Source organism: Ictalurus furcatus, chromosome 6 (genome assembly GCF_023375685.1).
Source record: "Ictalurus furcatus strain D&B chromosome 6, Billie_1.0, whole genome shotgun sequence".
Taxonomy (NCBI): Eukaryota; Metazoa; Chordata; class Actinopteri; order Siluriformes; family Ictaluridae; genus Ictalurus; species Ictalurus furcatus.
Genome location: NC_071260.1, coordinates 13,569,219 through 13,581,604, shown reverse-complemented (window position 1 = coordinate 13,581,604; position 12,386 = coordinate 13,569,219). Strand labels below are relative to the sequence as shown.

The following is a 12,386-nucleotide window of genomic DNA, read 5'->3' as shown; positions in this document are numbered from 1 at the left end:
CAGACACCGTGCTGCATGTACAACTCTTTTTATGCCTCTTTCTCCCTCGGTCTGTGAGTGTGATTGTCTTTGTGTGCTGATTAAACCTTGTCACTGGTCTTCCTCCTCCATCAGGCAGAGATTAGAGGATAAGGCTTCCGTCTAGAGAAAAGCTGCATGTCTGGTGATGGTTTAATCAGAATTTTTATCACAAAGAAGGGCCTTTTATTACCCCATGCACACTCGCCAAGTCAGACTCCGATGAAGATGATATATTTTTCTCTTCACTCTGAGGACACTTCTATATTCTTCGGTTTATTTGTCCTGTATATTATTTTGTCTATGATGGTCCGTGTTCGTGTGTTATCCCATATCCTGTATACCACACTGATATCTTTTAACTTCAGTTGGGCAGTAAGAGAGCTTAGCCTAAGCATCAGCTACTCTCAGCATGCTGAATGTGAAAATCAATCTCAGCTCTATTGTTTTGTGCACGCGTCTCCAGTGCTGATGTGAGGTGTGTTTGCTGCAGGTCATGTGCTGTTATTGGGTTGATATCGAATTTTATGCTGTCTACTATTATAAATACGATGATATCCACACATATGAATAGACCTGAAAACTAGTGAATGCTAGAAGGGCTTCGATTTCACCTCTTGCATATAATACAAAATGCCACCTTGATATAATCACAGCACTCATGCTCTTATTTGCAAGTCTGAGAATTTAATATAAATATAATCATTCCGGTTAAATTAGCCTTTTACATTATTGTAGTTTTGAAAGCAAATAACTAGTTTCACCTATATGTTATATTATTATTTAGAGTTGTATATTAACCGTTTACTGCTTAGTCTTTATAATTTTGGTTTACCAAACACCAGAATGGCATTTCAGATCTAGTACCAGTTTAAAGATTTGGCTTGTTTGCTAACAATACGCTACTTCTGCTTCATCAAAGGAAACACCAAAGTTATTAAAAAAATGGTTATTATAATACAATTTTAGTCTGTTAATTTCTCTCACTGTTTCTGAATTCATTACAATGTTAATTATTTATACCTAGTTGAGGAAACAGTTGGCCATATTTTAATAAACAACCTTTAGCTTTTTCAAATTATGTAGCTGGTAAAACATATAACAATGTGGAATTGTTATGACATTATATTGTTATATAGGCATTGGTTCTATATGTAGACATTGTTATATGGCAAATTACATTAGCACGTGAGGTAACTGCTACCCAAAAATCGTATATTAGCATCATTAATGCTAGCTTGAAATCAGTGATTAAATGATTTTCGCACTGTAACAAAATTGACTGTGGACACATTTTATGTCTTAAAATTTTTTAATTCTCATCAAATTAGCTTGTTGTCAGATATGTTACTACAGAGGAACACTGAAGACAACATTACAATGACTAAAGTGTGCTAAAGGGATTCAGGCTCCAATATCACGAGTACTTTTGATACTCATGTAGAAAAATATCAAACACCTTAAAACTTCTACTCGAGTAGTTTTCTTGGTAACTTTAATTTGTACTTATGTACACTTCCCAGTAAGGTGCATTTTACTAAACTATGGATCTTGTATGTGCTATACTAAGCACTGCTAGTATCTCAGTCATGGTTGCTTTTTCTTGGATACACACCACACATTTCTGTGATCAACATTTTTTTTATTTTTTTTTATTTCAGACTGTAAGCTGTATGGCTCAGTGTTCTCGATCACAGTAATATAGAAACAGTTAACAAACAACTTTATAATATAATATAAGTAGGGGAAAATACACTGAGGGTACAAGAGAGAGAGAGATCTTCCTATAAAACATAAATATTCACCAAACGCTGTATATAAAATGCTGGTCTGTTCAAGGTCTGTCTCCAGCAAGTGGAGACACACTGTACATTTTTACATTGTGCAGAAATATAACAGATACCATTCTAGGAGGGGGAAAAAAAACAAGAAAGGCCAGAGTATGACATTTTTGAAAAATACCATGTGTCATGTATTGGAGGAGGCAGCAGATGCAAGTGCAGATTTTATTTAAAGGAAGTGCAGACAAATAACCAAAATAGTGAAAACTAGAAACATAAACCCAAACAGGAAATACAAGGCTAAACACATGTACTATGAGCAGGACTAAGGTTACACACGAACACAACCACAATAAAAGCTTGACAAAAAGACATAGGAAAACAGAAACTTGTATAGTGGTACTAATTATGGTGAGACTTGGCACAGGTGAGGCTGATTGAGACACGTGATGGGGTCATGTGATGTGCTGGGGCTGATGCGCGATGTAGTCCAGTGCCGATTTCAGCATAGCCCTGACACCATGTATCTGGTGAAATCTTTTTATAATGTTCAGAGTTCAGGTTTAAAATTCAGAGATCTGTAAAGACAGCCACTGAAGGAAATATTTGCTCCCGCTAATTATTTTCTTCTGATTCCTCGCTAAAGTTTTATGTTTATCTATTATATTCTCTGCTGCAGTTGACTTCAAGTTTCAGCAACTGTGTGGAAAGACCATTTCTAAGAATGATGTCTGCTTTGTTACTATGGTATCTACCTAAGTTAATAGCTCTAAATTATCCCAGAGCAGCTCACAATAATTGACCAAGATTACATATTACAGTCTGCACAAGGCAGAGAAGCTAAAAGATTACAAACATCAGGCATGGCCACGACATTGATTTTTCCAGCTTGTGTCTTTGCATTGCATTGCATTTAGTGGCACCCCTTATTGTATCAGGTCCACATTAAAAGACAATACAATTTGTACAGTGCTGTAAAAGGACACATCATCCCACTAATGTGTATTTTGACAAGCTCTATGGAGGCTGTAAAATAGCACAAATGCTTTCATTGATTATGGTACAATGCTGCTTTTCCTACTGTAAGGATGTATACTTGAAGCCGGGAGCTAGCATGCAGCACTGCTCAAAACAGTCAGATCAAACTGTTAAAGAGAACATGTTTATATCGTTATAGGCTGAACAATTGCATACATTTTTTTAAATAAAAAAGTTCAGTTCAGATTGAATTATTTTATGATCGTGATAATGAGTCTTTATTGATCACATATACATTACAGCACAGTGAAATTCTTTTCTTCGCATACCCCAGCATGTCAGGAAGCTGGGGTCAGAGCGCAGGGTCAGCCATGATGCAGCACCCCTGGAGCAGAGAGGGTTAAGGGCCTTGCTCAAGGGCCCAACAGTGGCAGCTTGAACCCCTGACCTTCCTACCGGTAACCCAGAGCCTTAACCGCTAAGCCACCACTGCCGTACATTTTTGCACTCTACCAAAATTGATTGTGTACTCATTTTATGGCTTAAAAACTTGGAAATCATATAAAAATAGCTTGCTGTCAGATAGCTCACTAGTGTTGTCAGTCACAACGAACTGTTACAGTGAAAATTTTGCCCCTGCTGTTTTGCTAAATTTGCTAAAAATGTATGCACTTTTTAAAATTTATTCTGTTGAAGACGTCTTACACTATTTTACTAATATGCCGCAAAACTCGCACTTAAAACTCATACGCATTTTCTATACTTGCAGCAGTTTCCAAATATCATAAATTAGAGATGCACCGATACTAAATATCTCAGCTGATACCGATAACCGATTATTCAGCGTGATATCAGCTGATACTGATAGTTCTGCCTTTTATGCCTTCTTTTAAATGAATAATAATTAATTCCACAATTCTGAAAGAAATGCAAATAAAAACTTTATTCTTTCCATTTCAACAAGTTGTTTCACAGTAACTGGTCTCATAAACAGAAAACACATTACGCACATTAACATTAACACATGAACTAAATTCTGAAGATTAAAGTAAGATTTCTTAACTTATTGAATGTTATTAATTCATATTAACAGAATTAATTGACTAAAATCTAAAAAAAAACAACCTCCTGTTTGGTTCACATTCACTCACCACAAACAAAAGCATTTCTACTTCATTGACAACTGGTAATATATAATATAAATTTTTTTATGTATATTATCATTAACTGGATATGAAATATACTACTCTACAAATATATTTTTCTGTACAATATATACTTTCTTGTCAACTCATCTTCATTGAAATCTTTCAACGGTGTACTGGTGCTTTAATTCAGCGCGAGCAGCGTGGCAAAAAAATAAAAACCTCCCGTTTCACTGCTGCAGCATCCGGTGTAACATTTTAGCAGTGCAGAGATTACAGGGATTACAAACTGCAGTTTTGTCATCATTCCACACAAGAGACATGATCTTTACACACAGCACGAAATCGTTGTGTTTTCCCACCCTCTTTTGATTGACAGGATATAATCGGCCCTGATCATCGGATGTTTTTAAACATCGGCCGATAGTGATCATTGGCTGATACATCAGTGCATCTCTATCATAAATTAACTATTGGATTGAAATGGACACGAGTTGGTGTAGATCACTGAAGTTACTCTAGCACTAGTACCAGGCTTTGTAAACTATGAACATAAACATTGTACATGATACCTAATGAGCAACACTACCGTTTCAGTATTCATTTGGACAGAAGAACTACATGATTATGTCCAGTGTGAGGACTCTGTGGTACTGGTGATGTTCCTGTGTGGAACGAAAATGGATTCAGAGTGTGCTTCTCTAGGCTGCTGATAAGAGGAGTGAATGGGATTGGAATCAGTTCTTCAGGGATGTGGGAGCACAACAGTAGGTCTCTGCTCTTACTGTGGTTCTGCCTGGCTGATTTCATTTAAAACTCTCCACTAGCCAGAGACGAAATAAAGCTTTGCCTCCAAAGGCAGTTTTGAAAACATGAAGCATCCATGCTTGACTGAAATTCTAGGTGGTTCACAGTTATGAACACAATGGTTTTCTATTTGGTAAGACTTGTTTGGATTTCGCTTTAGAGACAAAATAAAAAGCAAGCTTGTGGTGATTTCATATGAGTGATGGTTCTACAAGTAAGAAGAGGAAATGATGTGAGGAATCAGAGTTGAAGAAGAGAATGAGTCAGCTCTCAAGTGCAGTAGCAGATGCTTGCATGTGGAAAGTCAGTTTTATGGAAATGATGGAATGATGTGCTGGAGAAAATGTTGTTCTATACACAGAACTCTCTCACTATTACTATTCTACTATCTCTCTCTCGACCTTTCTCTCTCTCTTTCTCTGTGCTTGTTGTAATACATAGAATAAGAGCCCCCAGAGACAGTATTGGCTCTGGACCCTTCTCTAGTGTTCTCCATGAGTGTAGTGCATTATCTAATGAGTACTTTCCCATTTGGATTAAGCATGGATGCCTGTGCCTTTTAAATCGAACAATAATGGATAATATCTGTAACATCCCACACTGTGTCATGCTCAGTTGAAGTGCCTTATGAAACAGATGTAGAAATGCTGGTTCTGGTTTCTGGTTCCACAACAATAGATAGATCTTGCACAGAACATTTTTAAGCTGAAAAGAAACAATGTACCTGTCTTTGGGATTTTGTAAGATCATTAGGCTTTTAGTTGTCTGACACAAGATCCCTTAAACTGCTTCCATTACAAGAGGTGTGCTAAGCGATAGGTTTAAAATTTCATTTCTGTGCAATGAGTCATCTATATGCAGCTTCCAGTAACGACTGGAAAGGGAGAAGGTATCACGGTTTTGGTTTGAACATCCAGTTCCCCATTCTGAGGGAGAATGGGCTTCATAACAGAGAGTGGAAATGTGTACTAATCCAAAACCTCCTCCCACCCACTCCCCTCTCCTACCCATCCTTCCCCCCCAGAGCAATCCAATTCAATTCAAGCTGGTTCTACTCAGCTAAGCTTGTTTTACATGCAACAAGCAATGGTTTACATTCTCTCTCTTATGCATTGTCTATTTTAGCTTCTCTTCTTTCCCCTCAGCGTGTAACCTTTCTCTCACAGGCTTTTTTTTTTCTCTTATTCACCTTTTGTATTTTTTTACCCATCTTCTTCTCAGCCGATCTTTCACTTCACTTCTTGCCCTTTCCCCAGCTCTCATACTTTACCATTACGCCTGGTTTCCATGGAAACGCCACATATGAGTCCAACAGCTGGGGCGCCGTTTTCCAGTTACAAACTGCACATTTTGCCCACTGTTGCATGCGGCATCCATTGGAATGAAACCCATAACGTTAATAACAGTGAGCATGGAGGTAGAACAGCATTCCTTTTTATCAGCCAAGTCGATGTCCTTCACTCCACTGTAGTAATGCTCATTGCATATTTCATGCCCTTCCTTACTGTATTTCTTTTTTTCATGGGTGTTTATGGTGTTATATTAACGTAATAATTTTTAATATATTATCATCACATAATGTCTTGTTTTTCATGATACAATGAGAGCATTTCTTTCATTGTATGTTAAAAGAAATGGTGGGGGTGGAGTGAAGACCTCATCACATCAGCCAATCAACAGGGATTTGGATTTAGGTTTCCAAACCTGGAGTGGAGGCGGTGTGTATGGAAGGAATGAATGGACACTTCATGCAAGAGCATCAAATAACACAAGACATATGGACCCAATTAAGGAGTACTCTTTTCTTTGTTAAGAACATGGTGCCTTGCAATTGATTTACCCTGACAGGGGCCCATGCACTGGGAAACGCTATGGTTCTCTATCTGGCTCTGAAAATCCAGGGGAGAGGCTTGTCTCTATGGTAAACAGGCATGTTGGACCCGTTGAAGCAGGAATCAGATGACACATTAATATACTACAGTATACAGTATAAAAAGGGGACATTTGTGAGCATTGTATCCAGACAGTGCTGTTCTAGGCAATGAAGGACACTTGGAGGAAAGGAACATCAGAGGTTTGCGTGTGCCTCTGAACCTCCATTTAGTCACAGTGAGTAGTGAGCTTTAAAAGTAGTCTGTGTATCTCCTACAGTGCCCTGTGCTTAACTGATTAACAGATGTACTTCACGGACTCTTTAGCCCTAGGTAATGTACCCTGCTCTCTCTCCACCGTCAGCATAAAATCTGTCCTTCTTTGACCATGGATGTGCTTATTTTCCAGTTCTATGCTCAAGTGGATCTATTGCTGTTTAAATCATTACCTGCTCTTAAGGGAACTTGCTCTGGATCAAATACTGCGCAATTACAGTAAGCAAGGTGAGGGATTAACACCTCTGGATACAGTGTGTTAAAACAGAATGTGTTATGGACATTTCTGAAAGTATGCCTACTAGCTCCTGGCAAGCTTCTAAACCTTTTTACCTAGTGAGGAAGTGCCTAGCCTGTGACACAGTGGTGTCTGTAGGTATGTCTCACCCAGTACCCAGTTTCACTAGGTGGTGAATCAGTATATCGTGTACATGAGTTGGGGCACTGGTGAGGATCACTACATATTACAACGCTGATAAATTAATTTCTGGTGACATGACTATGCTCTTGCATTGTAAAATGGCATTGTTAGCTTAATCACATGTATTTCTGATATAATATGTCAAGCAGGACCGTAGGCAAGCTAGTGGATTTAAAAAAAAAATCATTAAACACAAAAGTTGTTAGACTCAAAGAAACAGTATATAGAAAGTCAACGGAGGTAATCATTTGAGAGCTACAACAACGATAACAAGCTACTTACATTTGAAGCTGGAAGTTGGCTGGGAGTTCATCCCCCATTATTTTTTCTAGCTGAGAGGCTTCAGAAAACATGACGTCATTTCCAGTAAGTTTCCTTCCAAAATCCTTCCATTGCATTGGAAGGATTTTGACATTGAGACGGCCCTTAAAATGGACGACTCCCTGATCAGTGCCCTGACTACTGAGCTAGGGAGCTTGTTGAGATGTACTGTGTGAAAGCTCTCAACCCCTGCTCATTTGAGAAAAGGGACTTCCTCAGGCCCTGAGAAATTAATTAAGCAGCCTGCTTTGCTAATGATCGCAGATTGGCCTGACTGATTAATTTTGTAGCAGACATGCTAGTCTGCTGTCTGAAATCTGAAAAGAACAGCACTGATTGAGCTGGATTGAATTGAGATCTCTGCATGAAGCACAGTGAGCAATTCAAATTTGTGCTATTACAAATTGCAAGTGTCAAGCATCTTTGTAGACATTTGCTGTATGGGGGTTCATCTGAAAATGTTACATAAAACAGTTGTTGTCATGGTAGTACTGCTTGAATTTTTATTGGTGTTGTTCAGTGTTGCATACAGCACACTGTATTAGTGTACTTAACAGAGCCACTGTTCAGGCTATGAGGTTAAGGAATTTTGCTGAACTCCTGCATTAACAATAACACTGAATTAATTTGAATGTGAGATATGTCTAAACACCATACATACATCTTCAGTCATACTCACATGTAGTCAATTGAATAATGAGGCAAGGGGACTTCAAGCCAAGCATATGTGTGTTCTGTCCAGCTATGTGGAGAGCACAATAGGCAATTAAATGCGCATCAGTTTGGGGAAATGTATCATTACCTTTAGTGCAGCAATTCCCATAAAGATTGTACCACTGATGCACAGTGGAAGAGGAGCTGCATAACCAGGCTGATCATGGCGTAATTAGCCATTATCCCTCTCTTGCTATTAAGGTTTTTCAGTCTTGATGAGGTCTTTTCCAGCCAAACTGGCAGATGGTGCAGATGTTACTGGCTTTGAATGCATATTTTACTATGGATTGTAATTACATTGGAAGCAGAAGCCACAGGGTGTATGGTGGTATAGATTAATATTTTGTCCAATATGAGTCCCTATAAAATAACCTTATACAATAGTACTACATGATTATTAATATACTATATCATTTTTTCATCTCAGTTTCAATCTAAATTGTATTTGTATAGTCCTTTTGGACAGGTGTCACGGTGGCTTAGTGGTTAGCATGTTTGCTTCACACCTCCAGGGTTGGGGGTTTGAATCAACCCTTCACTCTGTGTACATGGAGTTTGTGCTTCAGGGGTTTTCCTACGGGTACTCCTGTTTCTCCCCCAGTCCAAAGACATGCTTTGTATGCTGATTGGCATTTCCATATCATTCGTAGTGTGTGAATGTGTGTGTGATTGTGCCCTGCGATGGGTTGGCACCCCGTCCAGGGTATCCCTGCCCCGTGCCCCAGGTTCCCTGGGATAGTACCCAGGCTCCCCTGTGACCCTGTGTAGGAAAATGGATGGATGGATAGAGTTTTTTATCAATAGACATTGTCATAAAGCAGCTTTAAAGAAATGGCAAGGAAAAGCTTGTGGGCTCAGGTGGTAGAGCGGGTTGTCCACTAATTGTAGGGTTGGTGGTTCGATTCCCGGCCCACATGGCTCCACATACCGAAGTGTCCTTGGTCAAGACACTGAACCCCAAGTTGCTCCTGATGGCAGGCTAGCGCCTAGCATGGCAGCTCTGCTACCATTGGTATGTGAATGTGTGTGACACAGTGTAAAGTGCTTTGTAGGACCACTAAGGTTAAAAAAAGAGCTGTATAAGTGCAGACCATTACCATTACTAAAAACTCCCTGAGATAATATGAGGAGGAAAAGCTGAGAAGAACCAGACTCAAGAGATATCCATTCTCTTCTGGGTTATACCAGATCACAAATCATTACAGTATAACGTTGTAGAAAAGTTAAGGCAATCAGTACTAAGTGTGTTGAAAGGATATTCCATATGAGCATATTGGGAATAGGAGTCCTGGAGGACACCAGACAGACCATATAACAGTTATCACTAAATAGGCCCTGACTGCATCGACATATCCGACTGTGTGCTGTTTTGCAGCATCCTCATTGCCTCTGCAGTGTCTTCATTCATTTTCATTTTCCTGTATTGTCAGCTCAGTATGTTATAGCTTGAGAATTAATTTCCTTTTGATCACTCAGCTAATCATTCCTTAATGCTTTTCTCATTTATCACCTCAGCATTTTTGTACAGAAACAACATAGTGACTAGTTTTAGGGAACAGCGGATAAGTGTTTGGAGGATTAGAGCATTTCCACACTGTCATGTTTAATGGGGTGTGTATGATTGTGGTCAAATGTCATCTTTTCCCCAATAAGTACTGAAAATAAGAGGTTAGGCTTACGCTCAGCTTAAATGTACTGTGGCTGATGCAGACCTGTGCACTATCTGTCACTCCAACTTCGTAAGGACACATACAGTAAGTGCAAGGATAGTTCATTTTTATTGTAAAAGCAACAGTGACATGGATTCCACATCTCCTCAGTGAGCTCACCCTTTCTGTTGATAGTGATGTCTTGTGAGATGCATAGGTCATGAGTTCTCTTTTATTGTCTTTTGAGGAAAGTTCAACACAACAACAGACATAACACAAAATCTGAACAATATGTGTGGCGGTCTCAGGAAACCCACTGGATATCACTGTGACTGAATTCTGGAAAACCAGAAAACTGTGTACTTCTCAACTCAATTTCACCAAAACAACATGGAAATGATTTTATTTGTTCCTGCAAAGCTCACACTGGATAAGTTAAACGCTGTTGTAAAAGCAGTCATTCTGCCACCAGATTTCTGGAACCTTACTAGCTAAGAGATTTTGTAAGCAGACTTATAATGATAATGATATGTCTTTATTGGTCACGTATACAATACAGCAAAATTCTTTTCTTCGCATACCCCAGCATGCCAGGAAGCTGGGGTCAGAGCACAGGGTCAGCCATGGTACAGCACCCCTGGAGCAGAGGGTTAAGGGCCTTGCTCAAGGGCCCAACAGTGGCAGTTTGGCAGGCGGTGCTTGAACCCCCAACCTTCCAATCAGTGACCCAAAACCTTAACCACCTAGCTAAGCCACCACTGCCCCCATTTGATGTTTGCTTCTCTATGATAATTTATTGCTGTTTTATGTAGCACCTCAGTCATATTAGCCCATTGTCAAAGAATTTATTTAATTCCTCTTGTTGAGGAGATTCAAAACAAAAAAAAAAGGCTGGTAAAAAAAAAAAAATCATAATATTCATAATCTTATTGTCATGAATTGCCGGAGGGAATTCTGGACTTCAGTTCCCAGCAGCCACTGCACCTCTGTATCACTGTCACATGACCACCTGTACCTGATCCTTATTCCTGTTAACGAGCACCTGTGTGTGTATATAATCACCGTTTGCATCGCACTTTTAGTCGTGCTCTGTTTGTCATCTGTTGTCAGGTTATGATCTCTCGCCTCGTATGTATTGTCTTTTTATGTTTTGTTTTCTTATTTATTACAATTTTAACTCTGCACGTGCATCCGTCTCCGACATTCCATAACCGTGACACTTATCAGTGCCAGTCAATGCCACATTTCTCTTCCTTTTGTCATCACTGATTAATTCAACATCTTAACATCATCTCATGCTGATTTCCAGGAGCACAATAACACAAGCTTTACTGTCTGAGGCTAAATAGTGACACTAAAATGGCAATGAATTCTGGCCTGTGTGTGTGTGTGTGTGTGTGTGTGTGTGTGTGTGTGTGTGTGTGTCTGTGTTGGAGCTGGGCTGATACAAGCAGGTCAGGGAGAGAGGTGCTGAAGCAGAGGTGGATGTAGAGACTGTAGGAGGCTGGGTTCAGCATGGAGGTTCTGCCAGTATATCAACACCCACTCTCTTGGGACTTTTAATGCAGGTCATATATACTGTATGGTCAAATGTTAGTGGACAGCCCTGACCTCAACCCCACCGAACGCTTTTGGGATGCACTGGAATGCCGACTGAACCCCAGTTCTCCTTATCCAAAATCAGTGCCCGACTTCACTAATGCTCATGTGGTTGAATGGACAAATCCCTACAGCCATGCTCCAACATCCAGTGGAAAGACTTCCCAGATGAGTGGAGGTTAATATAGCAGCAAATGGGGGGGGACTAAATCAAATGTGTGGTGGTCAGGCGTCCACAAGCCATATACTGTAGGATCACCATGCTTTATGGGTTTAGTGTGAGAGAAACTAAACATTGTGAGAAATATGAATTCATCTAGAAAAAAAATAGTGTGTCAAGAGTGTAGGCGGGCAATACTGTCATCTTGGGTTTGTATGCTATTAAAATATTGTGTGTGTGTGTGTCTTGTTACAGTGCTGAAGCTACTGAAGGAGGGCGCTGACCTGAACACAGTTCTCACATCGGGAGGTTCGCTGCTCCATCTGGTACGAACACACTCCAACACCATGTTCCCTCTGGAGAGGTCTTCCACCGTGTTTTTTTCAATCAGCCGTCCTCCCAGAAAAACAATTCCTACTGTACACAACTCCTCTGTCTGTCTCTCTTTCAGTGCGCTTTCCTCCTTCTGAAGGCTTTCTTTCCTTTCATGAATGAAATCTGATCTTTTTTTGTGCAATGTATTGCTATTTATAATGTTTTTTTCCCCTCTGTGTTTATTCCTGACACACAAAGAAAATAGTCACATCATGGGGTCAGCTGCTTGGCCATTGATGGAACAGTTGGGGATTAAGGGCCTTGGTCAGGC

The 12,386-nt window shown here is 39.7% G+C and overlaps 1 protein-coding gene across 5 annotated transcripts in view; it reads left to right on the top strand.

Annotated features, from left to right (window-relative positions):
• myo16 (myosin XVI) overlaps window positions 1-12,386 on the top strand; it is a 153,783-nt gene that overhangs the window by 50,232 nt on the left and 91,165 nt on the right. For all 5 annotated transcript variants that reach the window (XM_053626590.1, XM_053626589.1, XM_053626588.1 and 2 more), the window contains exon 3: window positions 11,996-12,066. In XM_053626590.1, the coding sequence (XP_053482565.1) occupies window positions 11,996-12,066 (71 nt within the window). The remainder of the gene's footprint in view (window positions 1-11,995; window positions 12,067-12,386) is intronic.